This window comes from Aplosporella prunicola, assembly GCF_010093885.1.
Source record: "Aplosporella prunicola CBS 121167 unplaced genomic scaffold K452scaffold_7, whole genome shotgun sequence".
Lineage (NCBI taxonomy): Eukaryota > Fungi > Ascomycota > Dothideomycetes > Botryosphaeriales > Aplosporellaceae > Aplosporella > Aplosporella prunicola.
In genome coordinates this window covers 337,414-354,298 of record NW_022983535.1, presented here as the reverse complement: position 1 = coordinate 354,298, position 16,885 = coordinate 337,414, and the positions used below count along the sequence as shown (strand labels likewise).

The 16,885-nt window shown below is 55.8% G+C and overlaps 7 protein-coding genes across 7 annotated transcripts; 1 reads left to right on the top strand and 6 right to left on the bottom strand.

Annotated features, from left to right (window-relative positions):
* Positions 1 to 134: 134 nt before the first annotated feature.
* K452DRAFT_285274 (uncharacterized protein) lies at positions 135 to 2,357 on the bottom strand. The gene is made up of 2 exons (XM_033540086.1): positions 1,961 to 2,357; positions 135 to 1,763 (listed from the first exon to the last, which is right to left on the bottom strand). The coding sequence occupies exons 1-2, from the start codon at positions 2,292 to 2,294 to the stop codon at positions 151 to 153; spliced, it is 1,947 nt and encodes a 648-aa protein (XP_033399775.1). The 5' UTR covers positions 2,295 to 2,357; the 3' UTR covers positions 135 to 150.
* Positions 2,358 to 3,032: 675 nt separating this feature from the next.
* K452DRAFT_285272 (uncharacterized protein) lies at positions 3,033 to 3,645 on the bottom strand. The gene is made up of 4 exons (XM_033540085.1): positions 3,568 to 3,645; positions 3,482 to 3,512; positions 3,227 to 3,391; positions 3,033 to 3,152 (listed from the first exon to the last, which is right to left on the bottom strand). Exons 1-4 carry the CDS (start codon positions 3,584 to 3,586, stop codon positions 3,089 to 3,091), a joined length of 279 nt encoding a protein of 92 aa, XP_033399774.1. The 5' UTR covers positions 3,587 to 3,645; the 3' UTR covers positions 3,033 to 3,088.
* Positions 3,646 to 4,249: 604 nt separating this feature from the next.
* K452DRAFT_306694 (uncharacterized protein) lies at positions 4,250 to 5,696 on the top strand (the record flags this gene model as incomplete). The annotated part of the gene is made up of 5 exons (XM_033543008.1): positions 4,250 to 4,442; positions 4,494 to 4,641; positions 4,691 to 4,763; positions 4,816 to 5,372; positions 5,426 to 5,696. The coding sequence occupies 5 exons, from the start codon at positions 4,250 to 4,252 to the stop codon at positions 5,694 to 5,696; spliced, it is 1,242 nt and encodes a 413-aa protein (XP_033399773.1).
* Positions 5,697 to 5,923: 227 nt separating this feature from the next.
* Positions 5,924 to 6,388, bottom strand: K452DRAFT_223295 (uncharacterized protein; the record flags this gene model as incomplete). Its single annotated transcript, XM_033536609.1, has 1 exon — positions 5,924 to 6,388. One exon carries the CDS (start codon positions 6,386 to 6,388, stop codon positions 5,924 to 5,926), a length of 465 nt encoding a protein of 154 aa, XP_033399772.1.
* Positions 6,389 to 6,619: 231 nt separating this feature from the next.
* K452DRAFT_316818 (uncharacterized protein) lies at positions 6,620 to 7,772 on the bottom strand. The gene is made up of 3 exons (XM_033544004.1): positions 7,255 to 7,772; positions 7,102 to 7,176; positions 6,620 to 7,037 (listed from the first exon to the last, which is right to left on the bottom strand). The coding sequence occupies exons 1-3, from the start codon at positions 7,621 to 7,623 to the stop codon at positions 6,753 to 6,755; spliced, it is 729 nt and encodes a 242-aa protein (XP_033399771.1). The 5' UTR covers positions 7,624 to 7,772; the 3' UTR covers positions 6,620 to 6,752.
* A 1,140-nt stretch (positions 7,773 to 8,912) lies between these two features.
* On the bottom strand, positions 8,913 to 12,725 carry K452DRAFT_296310 (uncharacterized protein; the record flags this gene model as incomplete). The annotated part of the gene is made up of 3 exons (XM_033541901.1): positions 8,913 to 9,032; positions 9,085 to 12,418; positions 12,475 to 12,725. The coding sequence occupies 3 exons, from the start codon at positions 12,723 to 12,725 to the stop codon at positions 8,913 to 8,915; spliced, it is 3,705 nt and encodes a 1,234-aa protein (XP_033399770.1).
* A 707-nt stretch (positions 12,726 to 13,432) lies between these two features.
* Positions 13,433 to 16,694, bottom strand: K452DRAFT_356998 (uncharacterized protein). The gene is made up of 4 exons (XM_033546084.1): positions 16,308 to 16,694; positions 14,769 to 16,115; positions 14,675 to 14,720; positions 13,433 to 14,622 (listed from the first exon to the last, which is right to left on the bottom strand). The coding sequence occupies exons 1-4, from the start codon at positions 16,471 to 16,473 to the stop codon at positions 13,743 to 13,745; spliced, it is 2,439 nt and encodes an 812-aa protein (XP_033399769.1). The 5' UTR covers positions 16,474 to 16,694; the 3' UTR covers positions 13,433 to 13,742.
* Between the last annotated feature and the right edge of the window lie 191 nt (positions 16,695 to 16,885).

Below are 16,885 nucleotides of genomic sequence, written 5' to 3'. Positions count from 1 at the left end.
AACCTCCAGCCAGCCCAGATATTGATCCCAGAAAACGCCGCGCCCAATGCGCGCGACAGCCCGCTATGCTCTTTCATTAGAAGAAAAAAGAGGTACGAACACCGAAGAAGTTATCGAAAAAAGAGAAAACGCCCGCCATAAGTTTCAAGTTTAAGATGTGGCGTCAGAGACCAGTTCCTCCTTGGCAGAACCGTTACCTGCTGCTTCCTCTCGTAGCGCTTTGACAGCCTTTTTGACCTCGTCGGTGGCCACATCCTGCCACTTTTCCCGTGTCCTCTGCTCCGCTAGGTTGTTGGCATCACCTACGATATCGTACATCTTGCGCGATATCTTCATGTTGATATCGGTGTACTCGTCCTTGTCGATTTCCTGCTTTGAGTACATGGGCTTGAGAACCGCCTTGACCATGCGTTGAATCTCTGCTTTGGCCGAGTACGACATGTTGGCACGTGAAGGAGATGTGTCCTTGGAATGCGGGGGACTAGTGCGAGGCGATCTCTGTGAAGGGTGATGGCATCTTGTCGGCCTTTGTTCAGCAGTCTCGGCACCGCTACCGTTGTATTCATGGTCGAAGCGGGCGTCGTCCTCAGCGGGTGAGAAAGGGGCAAATTCAGGGGCACCAGGAACAACAGATGGGAAGATAGGAGTGATACTAGAGGACAGCAAGGGGGATAAAGGTCGCGCAAGCAACAGCGGAGGCGGTGTCATGGCCCTGGGAGTCGGTACATTTGAGCCAACTGGCGAGCCACCAGGAGAAGACAGCTGTGGTGACGAGCCTCGCTCGTACGCTAAAGCGACCTTCTGCTGCCGGACTGGAGCAGGCTCGGCTGCTGGAGTGGATGTCTCAACCTCTCTCAGTAATGACTGGAGGAAGTTTGAGCCCGAGCCATCCACAGCGCGATCTTTTGAATCCCGACGAGGGGCGGATGCTTCGGCAGGAGAGGTGGCTGGTGTGGCAGAAGGCCCAGCAGCAACACTGGTTGAGGGGCCTGTAGCAGCCGGACCTCGCCTTGTTCGGGGACGCTTCAAAGCTCTCTCAGGCTCTGCTGATTGTCCTCGAGGTGACGATGTGGGGGATTTTCTCTTCCTTCTGCCATTGGTAGGTGAGGCGACCTCCCTAGCTTTTTCGAAGGCGTTCCAAGCTCTGAGCTCATCTTGCGACTCAGGAGCCGGAGGACCGGGCCTTGTCCTTGGAGCTAAGAGAGCTGCAGCACTTTCTCTAAACCGATTGCCACTGCCATACTGCTCCGCTACCTGGATACGTCGCTCATAGGCAGCTTGTTCGCGGCGTTGCGCATCAGCTAACGCTTCAGCTCTGGAATGCCCTAAGACTTCATCGTCAAAGGGGAAATCCAGATCGATGCCGGTACGGCGGTTTACTTCTTGCCATACACGTGCCCAGGGCGACGCCGCCCTAAGTCTGGTATCTCGGATGGTACGTTGACGAGAAGTCAGGCGAGCGTTGACAGCCGGGAGGTTGTGTTGTCTGTCGCGTTGGCTCTCTGCCAGAAGAAATGGATTCTCCATGCAATCTTGACAGTACCACATCGCCGAAGGTAGTTCGTCCAATCCGGCGCAGAACACATGGCAAGTGTGATTGCAGTTGCTACAAAGCATCATATGCTCCTCGTCACCAAAAGCATCGCAGACCATGCAAGGCTCAAAGGAGGGCTCGAGTAAGTCATCATCTTCGATAAGCATGGTCGGATCCACATCGGCGACTTGTTGTTTGTCTTCAACGGCGTAGGATGACAAAACAGAGCCTGCAAGGTTACTAGATTAGTCAACATGGTTCGGAACCGAAGGGGCTTGAGGGTTGCGACACGAAGAGAACCCTGAACGCACCCACAGAGCATAGGAAGCGAAAGTTGGTGGTCCAGCTTAATTGCGACCGTCCTTCGTAAGCGCGCAGCCTCTGTGGGTGCGTCCAAACCAGCGTCAAACCTTCACAAGAACTCACCTCCTATGTTTGTTCTAAGTTCCACCTGGTGAAAGCTCGCTCGGCATATGGGGCAGCTGTTCGCCCTTTCAACCCAGGGTTTGAGGCATTCGTTGTGCAGATTGTGTCCACATGGCAGCAAGTGGGCAATCCACTCATGCTCGGGGGTTGGATGTGTCGGAGAGGAAGCGGGGCTGGCGTGGTCAAGTCGAGCGTCGGGCGAGTTGGCTACGGCTGGTTGTTCAGCTTCAAGCGAGCCATTTCGAGAAGCGGGAGCTTGTTCTCCGGCGGGTGGTGGCGACTCGGAGGATTCAGTGAGCAGGTCGCCGAGGCAGACGATGCAGGTCTCGGCCATGAGAAGCGGGCTTGGAGGGAAAGCGATGCAAAGGTCGAAGCTGGTGTATTCATGAAGTTTGGTGGTGTCGCATAGAAAGGTAAATGGAGACAAGAGGTCGAGCAGCAACCGAGCGGCGGGGATTATAACGACGCTAGGCAGCCGACGCTTTTCCCCTTTGGGTGGCCTTAACCGCCAAAGACCAGGCATGAGACACGTGCAGGTCGGACAAGAGTCCATCGTGACTTCGAGTGCCTGCGCAGCGATTAACAATGTATGACTCGTGCGGCGGGGACAGGGGAGGCCCAGCCGAAATGGCATCGCAAGCGCGCCACGAAACGAGGGCTGTGGTCTTTAAGCCGGCATGAGCTCATGCGCATCCATGACGGTCCTCACAAAGCATGTCCTGGAAGCCTGGGCTAGGAAAAGGCCCCAAGCGGCCGCTCAAAGATCGCATCTGGGGCCGGTCATTTCCAGATTGTTAGATTACGAGGGCCAAATGACCGCCAAGGGGCCACAGCCAGAGCGAGGGAACGCCTCGGAACGTGGCCAAGGATGCTTGTACGTGGAAATCGTCGCTGTCCGCAGTAGATCGTCCGCAAGGGCATGGTTTTCTCAACCTCCTCACAATCCAACAAGGAATACCATTTGTGTTGTTCTTCATTCTTTGTATTCGTCCCGACCCGTGACTAAGCAGGTTTCGGTCGTGGTTAGAGGGTTCTATTGACTGTAATGTCGCCGCATGTCGTATGAAGAACGGAACCCTAGACAAAGACAACACCCAGGCACCGTGATCATAAAGTCGCAATTTTCCCTTAAACCTCAGCAATCTCCCTAAGACGGCGGATCGTCGACCTCGTGGCAGCCGCGGCGGGGGTCCTGTGCGAGTAACACCGTTAGCCTTTTTTTCGTGCCCCTCCGTCACTCCGACCCAATGCCGCGCCAAAACTTACGAGACAGTGTAGGCACCACCGGCGATGGTCTTGTTGCACGACCTGCAGTTCCAGATGCCGGTCGACTGGCGCTTGACGGTGACCTTGCCGCAGAAGGTGCAGGTGTAGCGGGCATGCTGGGTGATTTCCATCTTCTTCACCTGCTTACGGAGCGAGGCACCATATCTGGTCGGGGGTCAGTCCAGGCTTCTTGGAGGGCGCGCCGAGGGTTCATCGATTTCCGCGGCGCCGACGGGGTGAGAGAGCAGTTCGTACCTAGTACCGTACTTGCCGGTGATGCCGACCTCTGGAGAGCTTGTTAGCACACTGAAAAGCAGTCCATTTGGAAAGCCAAAACTCACTCTTCGTGCGCTTGGTCATTTTGACTGTGGAAGTGCGCGGTTGTTGGTAAGGTCGAGGGTTGTCGTCGCAGCGCGGCCAACTTTTCGAGAGGGAGGGCCGCAGCAAAATGGCGCCGGTGATTGTGGGTGCCGAGCGGGCCCGTATTATCGTTTATCCGTAACCGCATGCCAAGCATCAATGTTTCTCTCAGCTGCCATCGTCATCGAGCTTTCTTTCTCCTCAAAAAATCTTGATGGTTGGGAGAATGGCTCTTTTCTCGGTTGTCAGAGTTTTCCAGATCGTCGTCCCTCATCAATTCGTGCTGGAAGGCAGTTTCTGAGAGACAGTGACCACCTCATTCTCGTCCGCACGTCCGTGATCTGGTAATGACGTCTGATCGCCTTCCGAGGCTCTCATAAGCACTCAGGTGATTCCGTTGTTTATAATTGAACCTGTTCCTGTGTAAACCTATCTCTGTTGTGCATTCCACTGCCTGGATTTTGAGCCACTCATCGCTGATCGCTCGATATTTGCTGTTTGCTCATTTCTGTCTGCTACGTCCATTGCAATCGTCTTTGTCCTGTTCATCGTCAATCCCCATTCAGGGACATCAAAAATACGCTCTATCGTATTTACTCCTGCCATCATCCATATCATCCATATCAATATTTCAGTCTTAACTTGTAGCATTGCTTCCCCGCTATGGCTCCCGGTTCTCGCCAATACGAGCTGGTTCTCCTTGGAGCGACCGGTTACACGGGAAAGCTCACAGCCGAGCATATTGCCACGAGTCTGCCGACAGATCTGAAATGGGCAATTGCAGGCCGCAATGAACAGAAGCTGTCTGCAGTCGTGGAAGAGTTGAAGAAGAAGAACCCTGATAGGCCTTCGCCCGGTAGCTTCCCCTTATTGCCCACGTGATAAGAGTCGTCTCTGACACTCCTAGATATCGAGGTTTGTGAGATCAAGAAGGATGCGTTGGACGCGCTGGCCAAAAAGGCCATACTTATTATTACCACTGTTGGGCCATTTATGAAATTTGGCACGCCTGTTGTGGAAGCCTGTGCGAATAACGGCACCCACTACATCGACAGGTCAGTCCAATGAGTATTCCAGCCATTACTCCTCGACTAACGAGAACAGCACTGGTGAGGTGCCTTGGGTTTACGATATCATCAACAAATACCATGATACGGCGAAGGCCAATGGCGCCGTTGTGAGTATTCCTAAGTTACTTCCTTGCTTGGCCTATACTGAATCAACGGCAGATGATTCCTCAATGTGGTGTGGACAGTGTGCCGGCTGATATGATGGCATACTTGATTGCTACTCACATCCGGCGCACTCTCAATGCAGGCACATCTGAGGTTCTGAACGTTGCCAAACTGAAGTCCAAGCCCTCTGGTGGCACGCTTCATACCATTCTTTCCCTGTTTGACCACTACAGTCTCTCCCAAGTTGCTACCTCCCTGAAGCCATTTGCGCTTTCGCCAGTCCAGCCACCTGCTTCCAGCACCTCGCCAACGCCTGGTCTCGTAACGAAGATCCTTGGCATTAGGCAGGACAAGGATCTGGGAATCCTGACAGACTGGGTCCAGGCAGGCGTGGACACCGCGATCGTCCAAAGGAGCTGGGGTTTGCTTGATGGCGGAAAGCTGTACGGTCCTAACTTCAGGTTTAGCGAGTGGATGGCTGCCAGCAGTGCCCTTATGGGCGTTCTGGTTCATTTTGGCATGGCTTTCAGCATGCTCATGATTGCCCTGCCGCCTGTAAGGTTCCTTTTGAAGAAGCTAGTCTTCCAGCCAGGGGAGGGGCCGGAAATCGAGTAAGTACAGTGACCACATGTTTTGTTTACACATTGCTAATCACGACGCACAGGAGCACAAAGCAAGACCATGCCCACTACAAGTCTGTGGGCATCGCCGATACTCCCAAAGCTGAGCGCGCAGCCGGGACCATCAAGTTCAATGGCAGCATGTACTATCTTACAGGCCTGGCTCTGGCGGAGGCTGCAATGGTAATTTTGCGTGGCGGCGAGACTGATGCTAAGAAGCTCGGCGGAGGTATCTTGACACCCGCAACGTTGGGCGATGAGTACCTGGAGAGGCTGAGGAAAGCCGGCGTCACGGTGGAAGTGAACATGATGTGATTTTCGAGATAAATTGGCTATGGCATACGTCTTTAGGTAAGAAAGAGGAGGAAGAGGCACCGGGAGTCGGATAGTTTTGTTGTTAGATGTCGAATCAATTGAATGTCGGAGACATGCAACATATCTTACAGGATTCACAGGGCATCTTTATGGGAATAATCTATGCACATCTATGTTGTGAAACCCAGACAGACCTCAACCAACAAATTCATGTCAGACGTAATCATTTAGAGTTTGGCTTTCAGCGTGCCGCCCGACTTCAACAGCTTTTCGACAGCCTCCACTCCCGCTTTCGAGACCTCCTCATCCTGCGCCGGAGTACCCGTACTGCAACCAATAGCGCCCAGCACCTCTCCCTTGGCGTCCTTGATGGGCACGCCTCCGCCCACAGTCATGAAGCGGCCACCGTTGGAGTGGTTTATACCATAAGCCGGGCCACCGGGCCAAACAGCCTCCTTGTACATGGAAGTGGGGACGCGGTGCCCGGAAGCCGTGAAGGCCTTGTCGATGGCGACATTGATCGAAGTCAACTTTGCGCCGTCCATGCGCGAGAAGTGGAGGAGGTGGGTGCCGGCATCCGTGATAGCTATGTTCATGGGGACGCCGATGTCGCGGGCTTTGGCTTCGCAGGCGCTTGCGGCGTGCTGCGCGGCGGCGAGGGTGAGGTTCGGGACGGAGCGTGTGACGGACATGTTTATATCTTGAGTGCTTGCGCGTCGTGAGAAGGGCGTGGCGTGTTATCCCTCTATCTTCCTGCGGTTGAGCTGTGAAGCTGGGAGCTGGGGAGCTGGGGAGCTAGGATAGCTTGAGGGCCCGAGGTCTCCGGTCGACCGTGAGGAGACACTTCTCCACAAAACACCTTACTATCACCACGAGCAAGTCTCAGGCCTTGTGGCTACGAGAGCAATCCATCACATTGTTTAGGGCGGTTGCTGAATAGACCTGTTGTTTAAAGCGCGCTAGATTATTTACATGGCAACGCAAAGCTATCTGTACTAACTACCCATTGACGATTGATTATACAAATCCAACGTCTTTCCCCCGGGACCAATCTTTTCATTTCTCGTTTATCCAGCGTATGATGCGCTCAAAGATGGCCTTACCATCCTGCTCCCTTTCCATTGCCTTCGACACACCATCTCGCCGCTCCGCTGTCAACTTTTCCGTATACTTCGGCGCATCCGCCAGAATTGACTGCGCCAGCTTCGCATTCATCTCCGGGTGACCCTGGAACGTCAAAATCCTATTGTCGGGCGACATGAAACTTTGATTGTCCTCGGTCAATGGCACGAATTCCGGGGCTGGGTCCACGATCTTTCGCCGATGGAACTGATGCATGTCCTGCTGCGGGTTAGCTTTTTGGGACAGCAAGAAGACATATCCGGCAAGAAAGAAACCGTCTTACCAGCTTTGATGCCTCTGCCGCAAAATCAAAAAAGGCCCCGCCTTGCGGCGTCAACTTGATCGTAGTCACACCCAGCTACAACATGGACGACGTGCAACCGTCAGCAACCACAAACAACGCAACACACGCCAACACCCGCCAGCCAAAACTCACCTCCGGCTCTTCCATGACGACCAGCCTCCCCCCAAGCGCGACATGAACCGCCTGATGGCCCCAACAAACCCCCACCAGCTTCACCGTCGACGCCGCCACCGTCGCCCGAATAAACTCAAACATCTTCAGCACCCACGGCTCCGGGGCATTGATATCGGCGGTGCCCCCGCTCAGCACAACCAGGTCGTAGTCGTCCGCGCGCGGGTACTCCTGCGCGTCGACGGGGTCGTAGAAGTCGATTTTGGCCGAGGGCGCCACGCCTAGGATTGTCGTGGTGAAGGAGTCTCGCGTGGATGGCTCGAAGGAGTATCTGCGGTATGTGTTTACCAACACCGCAATCTTCGGGGCTGAACTCTGCTTGTGAGGCATTGCGGAACAAAAAGCGTGTACGCTGGTCGCGGGTTTTGAGGGAGGACTAGTTTGTTAAAATGTAAAAGGGTTGAGTTTGTGGTCCTGCCGCTACATGTATGCTGGGCGCTTGTGACACCTTTATACACAATTCAGGGAAAACCACAAGTGGGCGGAAGTTTAGAGATACGCATCTCATTATCGAACTTCCCCAAACCCCCGCTGAGGAAAGTGCCAAGAGTGGGGTGCGAGATCGGCACCATATTGTGGCGTCCAACTCTAAACACATAGATGCTTTCTCTAGCGTCATGGCTGGATATACTCCTATGAATAGCGAGTGGCTAAGAGACCAACTGGACATTCATGTCATCCCACTTGACACATCAATCACATCTCATAGCATCCATCACCACCCCAACCAAGCCAAACACCAACCAATTCTCTCCAAGTAATAAGTCGTATTGCATTCATTTTAGTTTCCTCATTTTCTCGTCTCTGTGTAAGTGTAGCTGTATGAGAGCGTGTTTTCTGTATGCCATGCATGTTACTGTTATGCTCTGCAAGACAAAGCAAAGCAAAGCACACGCAACGCAGCGCAGCGGAGCGCAACGCCAAAGCAAAGAGCCAACAGACAAAACCACCAAACCAAGCAGACAGACAGACAGACAAACCCAAAGATGTCGAAAATGGCGTCGTGTGGTACGTAGCTATGCTATTCCCGACAGCAGCGAGCAGCAGCAGCAAGCATGCAGCAACACTATAAAAAATCGCAGCAAATTTTCTTACAAGAAGTGGTTTTTTGGAAAATGACAGGAGGTGAAGAAGAAAGAATCAGAATCAGAAGTGTGGTAAGAAGAACTTAAAAAAAAAACGCAGCAAAATGACTTTGATGGTGTGGGAACAAAAAGTCCGCCGGGGCTCCAGCTCGCAAAATAAAGCTCGCGCGCCGAAGCCATCGACACACCTTTTATGGGGCCGCCGCCGCCGCTCCGATGAGGTAGATTCAAATCACCAAAAAATCAACTCCGCTTTGCTCCGAGCGAAACCCCCAAGACCCAATCAGTGTACAAGCGAGTGAGGACAGCGTCGAGTCGTGAGAAAACACCATGAGAGATGATGCCGCAATGCGCCGCAGCCGTTGGACCGGCAACGACGCGTGCGGCGGAATTCGTAAGTATGCTAAAGCGCACACATGCTGGGAGTCTTGGTTGTGGAGAGGCGGGACAGCCAGTGTCCTTGCCCCCACGCCAAGGCGTCGTGTTGACCACTTCGACAAAGCGCTGATAGCCTGTGTCGCTGATGACGTCGGGCTATTGACGGTCATCCGGATACTGGACAGCTATGATCTTCAAGTAGCCCTTCATGCTTCTCGGCTGCCTGGGAGGGAGTGCCGGCGGCGCTACAAATCGGTCCTCTTTACCGCTGTCACACTGCGTTAGGCTCAAACGAATTCCAAGACATCGGCAAGGGATCTTAACTTACACGTCCACGGCGACCGCCTGCTGCAGCACCCTGCTGTTGTTGCTGAGGCTGCTGCTGACCCATCGGAGGCGAAGCAAAGCCCATCGGGGGGTATCCGTAAGGAGACTGCGTCTGCGGGAACCCCGCAACGCCCAACATCGGTTGACCGAAGCTTGCCTGCGGCATCATCGGGCTACCGGTCGGCAAGCCCAGCCCCGGAGCAGCCATCGCCGCACCACGGTACGGGTCGGCCGCACCGGGAGTCGTTGCCGGGAAGCCGTTCACACCAACGCCCATTCCACCGACGCCCATGCCGCCCAGTGCGGCGGGAGGGTAGCCAAAAGCACTGGGCTGGCGGCCTTGGGCAGCCAGCATCGCTTGCTGGTACTGAAGCTGTGCGAGGTTAGGGCTGGCAGTGCCATACGGCAAGAAAGCAGCGTTGGGCTGCTCGAAACCCTGAGAATCCATGCTGGCAGTACGCTGGAGGTCGAAAGGACCGACGCCAGGCGGAGCCTGGGGCATGCCAGGAGGGAAGAACGGCTGTCCACGGTTCAGCTCGGCCGCGGCAGCGGCGTTGGTGGCTTGCTGGTGCATGTTTTGGTTGTTGGACGCGTTGGCGTGCTTCGATCCCGGACGAGAGGCAGGCGACATGTCACGAGCGTGGTTATCACCGCCACGGCCGCCGCTGCGGGTGGACAAGCCAACCTCATCCATCAAACGCTTGTAGCCCTGAGCGGGCTGGGCCTTGATGCGGAGAAGGACGTTGCGCACGTTCTGGACAACGTCGGGGCGGAGCTTTTCATCGAAGAAGGGCGTGGTCAGAACCTTGAAGATCAAAGTTGCACCACAGGATTGATCGCTGAGGATCGCTTCCAGGACCTGGTCGTTGGGGGAGAAGAACAGCGCTTGAAGGATGGCGTCGCGAGCCTCAGGCTCGTTGCGCTGGTTGATGATCTTGAGAACCGTGAGGTAAGCAACCTTGTGCGTGCACAGGTGGACCAAGTGAGGAACGAGACGAGGAGCAAGCACCGTCCGGCGGCGGGGGAACGTGCAGGTGTCAAGGAACCAAGTCAGAAGCAGAGCGCCGTTGGCATTGGTAGCCAAGTGAACGCTGTGGAGCGCAATGGCAGCGGCAATCATGCGCTGCTGGTCCTTGGTAGCAAAGTGACTCTCCAAGCAGGCACGCATGGCACGCGCACCAAATCTGCCCTGAGCAAGGTCCCAAAGACGGCTGAGCATGACCTCGAAGATAAAGTTGTTAATGGGGTACTGGTAGCGCAAGCAACCTTGCATGACATAGTTGCCGAACTGGTCGAGGAACAGAGCCATGCCGTAAGGGCGCAGAGCGTCCACAACCATCTTCATCAGCACAGGGGTCCTGGCGACATCAATGATCTTCTGAGCAGCCCAAGTACCGTTCTTGTGCACACCAATCTCGGCGAGGTGAGGCGCAATTTCGTTCAACATGGCCTCCTTGACAGTCTCGGAGCAGTACTCGAAGAGCTTCTGCACAACCGTGTTGCCGAGGTAGTCAGAAGACAATTCGGCAACCTCGGGGAGCATGGCCAGAGCCACGTCTTCAATCTCGCCCTGAGTGCATGAGTTGTTGTCAATCCTCTTGCGGATCTCACGCAGACGGGGAGCATCGTGGACGCGGTTGTGCGAGGGCTCGGGAATGGGCGGGATCTCCGTGTGGTAGTCGTCGTTGTCAATTGCCTGCTCAACGTGCGCGGAGATACGCATAGCCTCCTCGTCGTTCGCACCGAGGTCCTTGACGATCTGGACAATGTCACCGCGGACCTCCGACAACACAGGTGTAGCGAGAGGAGCGGACGCAGCCTCGGCAGCAGCCTTGGCCTGGCGGTTGTTACCACCGCCGACAGCCTGAGAATCATTGCCTTGAATCTTCGAGTTGGGGTCAGGGCTGGGCGAAGGGTAGAGCCCATTGGCGCCAGGAGTACCAGCAGCGCTCGGAACCTTGGCGTAACCAATGCGGACGGGACCAGCGCCAGGGAAAATCTCCTTGCCGTTCAGTTGCTGCTTGGCGCGGACGGCGCTCTCGAGGTTCTCAAAGTTGACAAAACCGCAGTTCTTGTGCGTGAGGACGCGCGTAGATTCGATGGCACCAAAAACATTGAAGATGACGTTCAGCGAAGAAACAGTGGTCGAGGAGGGAATGTTGCCAAGCCACAGAGCTCGCGTAGGTCCTTCGATCGTGTTGTCCTCACCTTGAGTCTCAGGAATTGGCTTGCCATTGAGATTGAGGCCTTGGACAGCCTCGGTCAAGCCGCTGTACTCAGCCTCCTCGTTGAGTTGCTCGCCAGAGAGGCTGCTCTCTCCCAGTCTAGACGGGGTGGGAAGGTAGGAGCGGAGAAGACGAGTCGAAGGCGATTCAAGCACACCAGCAGTTCTAGCTCTCGGACGGTTCGCGCTGGCAAAGTTGGCGAAGGCCTGGACCTCAAGATTGTGCTGGCGAACGGCTTCATGGATGTTGGCGTAAGCAGCAGCGCTGGCCTCGGCAGTGGGAGTGAGGGTGCCGCTGTAGTGTCCACCATACGGGCCCATGTGGTCCAACTCTTCGTCCTCCTCGTCGGCATACTTTTCCTTGGCATTCACAGAGTACGAGCGGAACCGGTTCGCGCTTTTGTTGAGAGCAGCATAGCTGGCAGCAGCACGTTGGTTCTCCAGCATGAGCTCAATATCGGACGGGGCCAGAGTGGCGCGGGGCTGCTGAGGCGTGTCGACCAGGCCCAAATAGTCGAGCGTTCTGACGTCATTGTCAAGAGATTCGCGTGAGAATTGCGAGTGCGCAGGCGAAGATGGGGCATCGGATGATCTGATGCTGGCCAGAGTGCTGCTGCGTTCGCGAGTGCTACCCCAACCAGAAGAGAAAAGCGAAGACCCAAAGGGGTTCTGGTTGTTGGAGGAGCCAAAGCCAGCAGGGCGCTGTGGCATGGAGCCCGCCCGCAGGCGCGAAAGCATCGTGGGCGCCTTGGGGGCAGCCGAGCTGGTGTGCGCCGGGAAGTTGCTGCCAAGCTCCGTGGGCGTGTGCGATCCAGGCTTGAACGGGCTCGTTGAGGGGGTCGGGCGCGACGTCTGCGGCAGAAGGGAAGAAGAGCCTTGGTTCAGACCGTTGAAGACGCCGGCGGTCGAAAACCTGGAGGGCAGAGTACCGGCCCTGGTCCTCCGGGTGGATGTAGTCTGGATGGGTTGTTCGGTAGGCGCATTAAAGTCGGGGAAGCTGTCACCGTTGGGCGACTCGGGGATCGTCTCGCGTAGAGGGGTCGAGTTGCCGCTGGTCGGCGGGCCCCAGACTTGAGGGCTGAGGCCCTCTTGCGCTTGAATCTCCCTGGCGCTGGAATTCCGTTAGTTTCGTCTCGTCTCGTCTCTTTGCGGGGCGGCGCAACTCACCGTCGACCCAACAGCCTGCCGCTATAGTCATGAGAGGGGGACCCAGCTCCCATCCTGGTCGAGGCGACCGAGTTGCCGATGGTGCTCATGGCGCTGCCGCCGCCCATCTGGTACCTAGAGGTGTTGGCCGCAGTGGGCGGCTCGATGGGGGAGGTGGCGGCGGTCGAGGAACCGGAGCGAGATTGGCCGGGCGTGAGCTGCGGCAGGTAGTTGAGGTTGATGTGATGATCGGGCCTCTGCGATGGTGCCATTATGAATTATTCGGACGTGACCCCCTATCTCGTTGGCCGCGCGCGCTCAATTACCAAGGGCCAGGACAATGGCGAAAATTGTGCTGGCGAGCTTGCGAAGGAGCGTCGAGGCGGTGGCCGTTGGCGGAGGCGTCCAGAGGCGAGGGACAGGAAGTGAGGTGCAGTGTGCGGCAACTGTACAGGTCGCGCCCTATGCTCCGAGCTCTGCTGGCGTAGGGTGCCGCGGTGGCTGGGGGGTGGAGGAGCAGGCGAGGGACGATGAAGACAAGCCGGGGGTTGCAGGGTCCGCCAGCTGCCGTCAGGGTGAGCTCCAGCGGGAAGACAGCAGCGCGATCAAGGAGCGAGGATACAGGGGCGTGACGAGCGTTACGGGCGAATTATGCTACACCAATAGACAGGCCGGACGGAGGGAGGGGGGGCCTGGAGAAGGGACAAAGCGAATTACAACACCGCGCGGATTAGAGGGGAGGAAGAGTGTGTGTGAAGGAGTCGGGAGGTGGGAGAGGAGGGAGAAAGCGAGGGGAGTCGGGAAAGAAAAGACGAGGCCGGCAGGGTAAGTGTGGGTTGTGAGTGGGCGGGCGAGCTGGGCTGGAAGAGGGAGCGTGAGTGCCTGAGGATTGATTTCTCTGGCACACTGCGAGTGCGGGACGGCGATCAATCACGCAGCACGCACGCTGGCGGCAGTCACGGCAAAGGGCACCACTGGCGCCCACGGATTCTCTGCTGCTCTGATCCTCGCAGATCGAGCAGAGGACAGTTGGCTGGAGAGTCTGCGACTCTGCCTTTTTGACACCTGAAACACCCCATGGCCCCTGGCCCTGGCGCCGCAACGCCGCCGCCAAAACGAAGCGCGTGCCCAGCCGAGGCCCCTGTCGCCCACCCGCCCGCGACCCGCAACCTAGGTACTACTTGTCGTCAACCATCATCACCGTTAACCGTCAAGGTGTCATTGGAACCGTTAGGTACTCATACTCATCAATCATCAATCATCTCCATCCTGCCCCTACCCCTCATACATCACCCCGCCGCAAACCCCTCAAACGCCGGCACATCATACGTGCCCTCCGGATCCTTGCCCTGCTCCAAAATATACGCCTTCGTCTTACTGATGCGATGCTTGACATCCGCTGCCTTGTCCACCAAATCCACCCTCACTGCCTCGTTATGTAGAGACGCGCCCTCGAGCGCCCGCAGCGCGACGTCATACCGACTGACCCCATTCACGAGCATCATGTCGAAGGGCGTCGTCGTTGAGCCCTCCTCGCGGTACGACGCGATGCTGATGCGGCTGAGCTGGTTGCGCCCGAACAGCAGCCCCGCCAGCTCATTGCGGTATCCGTGGTAGTTGAAGTGGATTGGCTTGTCGGACGTGAAAAGCGAGTTGAAGCTTTGGTCTGAGAGACTGTGCGGATGCATTCCGTCCAATGACAGCACCATCAGATCTGTCACGTTGACTACGCGCACACGTAGCGCCGGGACCAGCTCCCGCAACAGCTCGGCCGCCTTGACCACTTCGAACGTCAGTTCGGCGCCGATGCCAACTATCACGACGTCTGGGTCGCGACCACCGTCCGTGCTGGCAAATTTCCAGACACCAGCTCCGGCGCGGCAATGGGCGTCTGCTTCCTCCACGGAAAGGAAAACTGGGGATGGCTGCTTTGATCCGACCATGAGGTTGATGTAGTTCTTGGAGCGAAGGCAGTGAGCAAGAGTAGAAAGGAAGCAGTTCGCATCTGGGGGCAGGTAGACGCGTGCAGCATCGGGCTTGAGGTTTAAGACGGCACCGATGAAAGAGGGGTTCTGGTGAGAGAAGCCGTTGTGCTCCTGGCGCGTCCAAGTCGAAGTCTCAATGTAGTTCAGAGAGCCAATGTCTCCACGCCAGGAGACTTCCTTGGCCCTGTGGCACTGTCAGTTTTTTGCGCAACAAATATATGAAAAAACATTCTTACATCTTGCCAAACTTCGCATACTGAACCATCATTGTGTGGATGATGCCTGCATTTTGTCAGTGGGTGCAGACACAAGACACATCGGAATGTATACCTAAGAAACTTTCGTAAGACGGGAACAATGCAACACGTCCAGTCAACGTGTAGCCCTGCATAAATCCCTGGCAGCAATGCTCAGACAGGATCTCAATGACACGGCCACCTTGGAATCGAGAAAATTCGTCCCATTGGAAGTTCCTCCCAGTGTGGTTGAAGACTGCGTCCAGTTTGTTGCTGACCAGCTCATCAGGAGAGAATATTCGCATAGATTTGGGATTGTCGACAAGAGCTTGATCTAGTAGGTCTCCAATGGTTTTCATGGAGCTCGCCTCCCCGCCTTTCTTGGCCCCAAACGGCTTCCAGTCCGGCACTTTGATACCAACGTATGGGTCATATGTTTCCTTGACCTGGCCGAGTTTTTTGTGGTGATTCTCGGGGATCATCTTCAACACTGAGTCCTTGGGAGTACCATCGCCATTGAACAACTCCTTGGGACCATAGCTCTCGAGCCATTCCTGCAGCTGCTTGAGCTGGCCGTTGTCGCTCTTTGCCTTCATAAGGGGGACCTGATGAGCATGGAAGGAGCCTTCGATGAACTCTCCATCAACCTTCTTTGGACCACTCCAGCCCTTTGGAGTTCTCAAAATCAGGACGGGCCAACGAGGCTTTTGGAGGGGCTTTCCGGAGCGGGCGCACTGCTGGATCTGCTTAATCTCAGCCAAAGCCCACTCCATCGACCTGCCTAAGTCTGCATCAATGTCGTTCAGATCCTCTACGAAGCGGGACTGGTAGCCGTAGCCTGTGAATAGCGCCGCAAGTTCCTTGTTATCCATACAACCGTAAATGGTGCGCTCCGAGATCTTGAAGCCATTGACGTGCACGATGGGAAGGACGGCGCCTGATTCGGCAGGGTCAATGTACTTGTAGGCATGCCACGCAGTGGCAGTCGGACCACTCTCGGCCTCGCCATCGCCGACAATGCACGTTACGATAAGGTCTGGCTTGTCCATGACTGCACCGAAGGAGACAGCAAGAGCATAGCCAAGCTCACCGCCTTCGTGGATAGCGCCTGGAGTTTCGGCATTAATGTGACTAGGAGGACCGCCGGTGACTGAAAACTTGGTGATTAAGTTGTGTAGGCCTTGCTTGTTACGGCTGTATTGGGGAAAGAACTTCTCCATGGATCCCTCGAGCCACAGGGAGGCCAGCAAAGCGGGGGCACCATGGCCGGGTCCGACGACGTAAATCATGTCCAAGTCATGTTTCCTGATAAGATAGTTCAAGTGCGAATATACGAGAATCAAACCAGGGCATGTGCCCCAATGACCCAACAAGCGCGGCTTGATGTCGTCAAAGGTAAGATCACGTTCCAGAAGAACATTGTCCTTGAGGAAAATCATGGCTATTGCAGATGTTAGCCGGATTCTGAACCGTGATACACAGGCATGTCATGTCCCAATTATTGCGGCGATAAAACGGTGCTAAGACCTCCAGTGAGCCATTTAAGGGATGATCTCCCCAAGGGTGGCTGCAGAACGCCGTCGCGGACCAGTGCTTTTTTCGACTTCATCTATACAAAAGAAACGTTACTCACCAGCTGCAATGTAGCAGGCAGCCTTGCGAAATGCAGAGAACTGCGCATTGTGATCCTCGGGCAGTGTTTCCTTGCCCAGCTTGACGGCGAGGGCGTCGAAGACATCGTCGGGGACGTGGGAGGGCAGCGGCTGAGGGTTGGGACGATCAATGACTTCCCCAGCCATCTTCAAGTTGGATATGGGTTTCGGTCAAGAATGAAGGAGGAGGGCGGCTGAGGAGAAGAGGGGGACATATTAAAGTTGAAGACAGGCTGCGGTGACAGGAGTATGACGGAATGCACCTGTCGTGTCCGGAGAAGGAGAGTGAGAACCACACCACCTCACGCTTGCGACATCTCCACGCCTCCGCAATATCCACGACGACATGCACACACCAGGACACCAAGACACCAAATCTAGCCGCAGGGCTGCTCCCGCCCTCCCCGTGACGTCAGCTTGGCAGTGGCTGCCGAAGGTGCCGATCGCCGATGGGGGCAGAGTAAGCCGTCCCTAAACAACCATCGCCGACGGCAGCGGTGGGGTGATGAATGGGCATTGCTGCTTCAGGCACGGAGAGCGTTGCGGGTGAATATAAGAA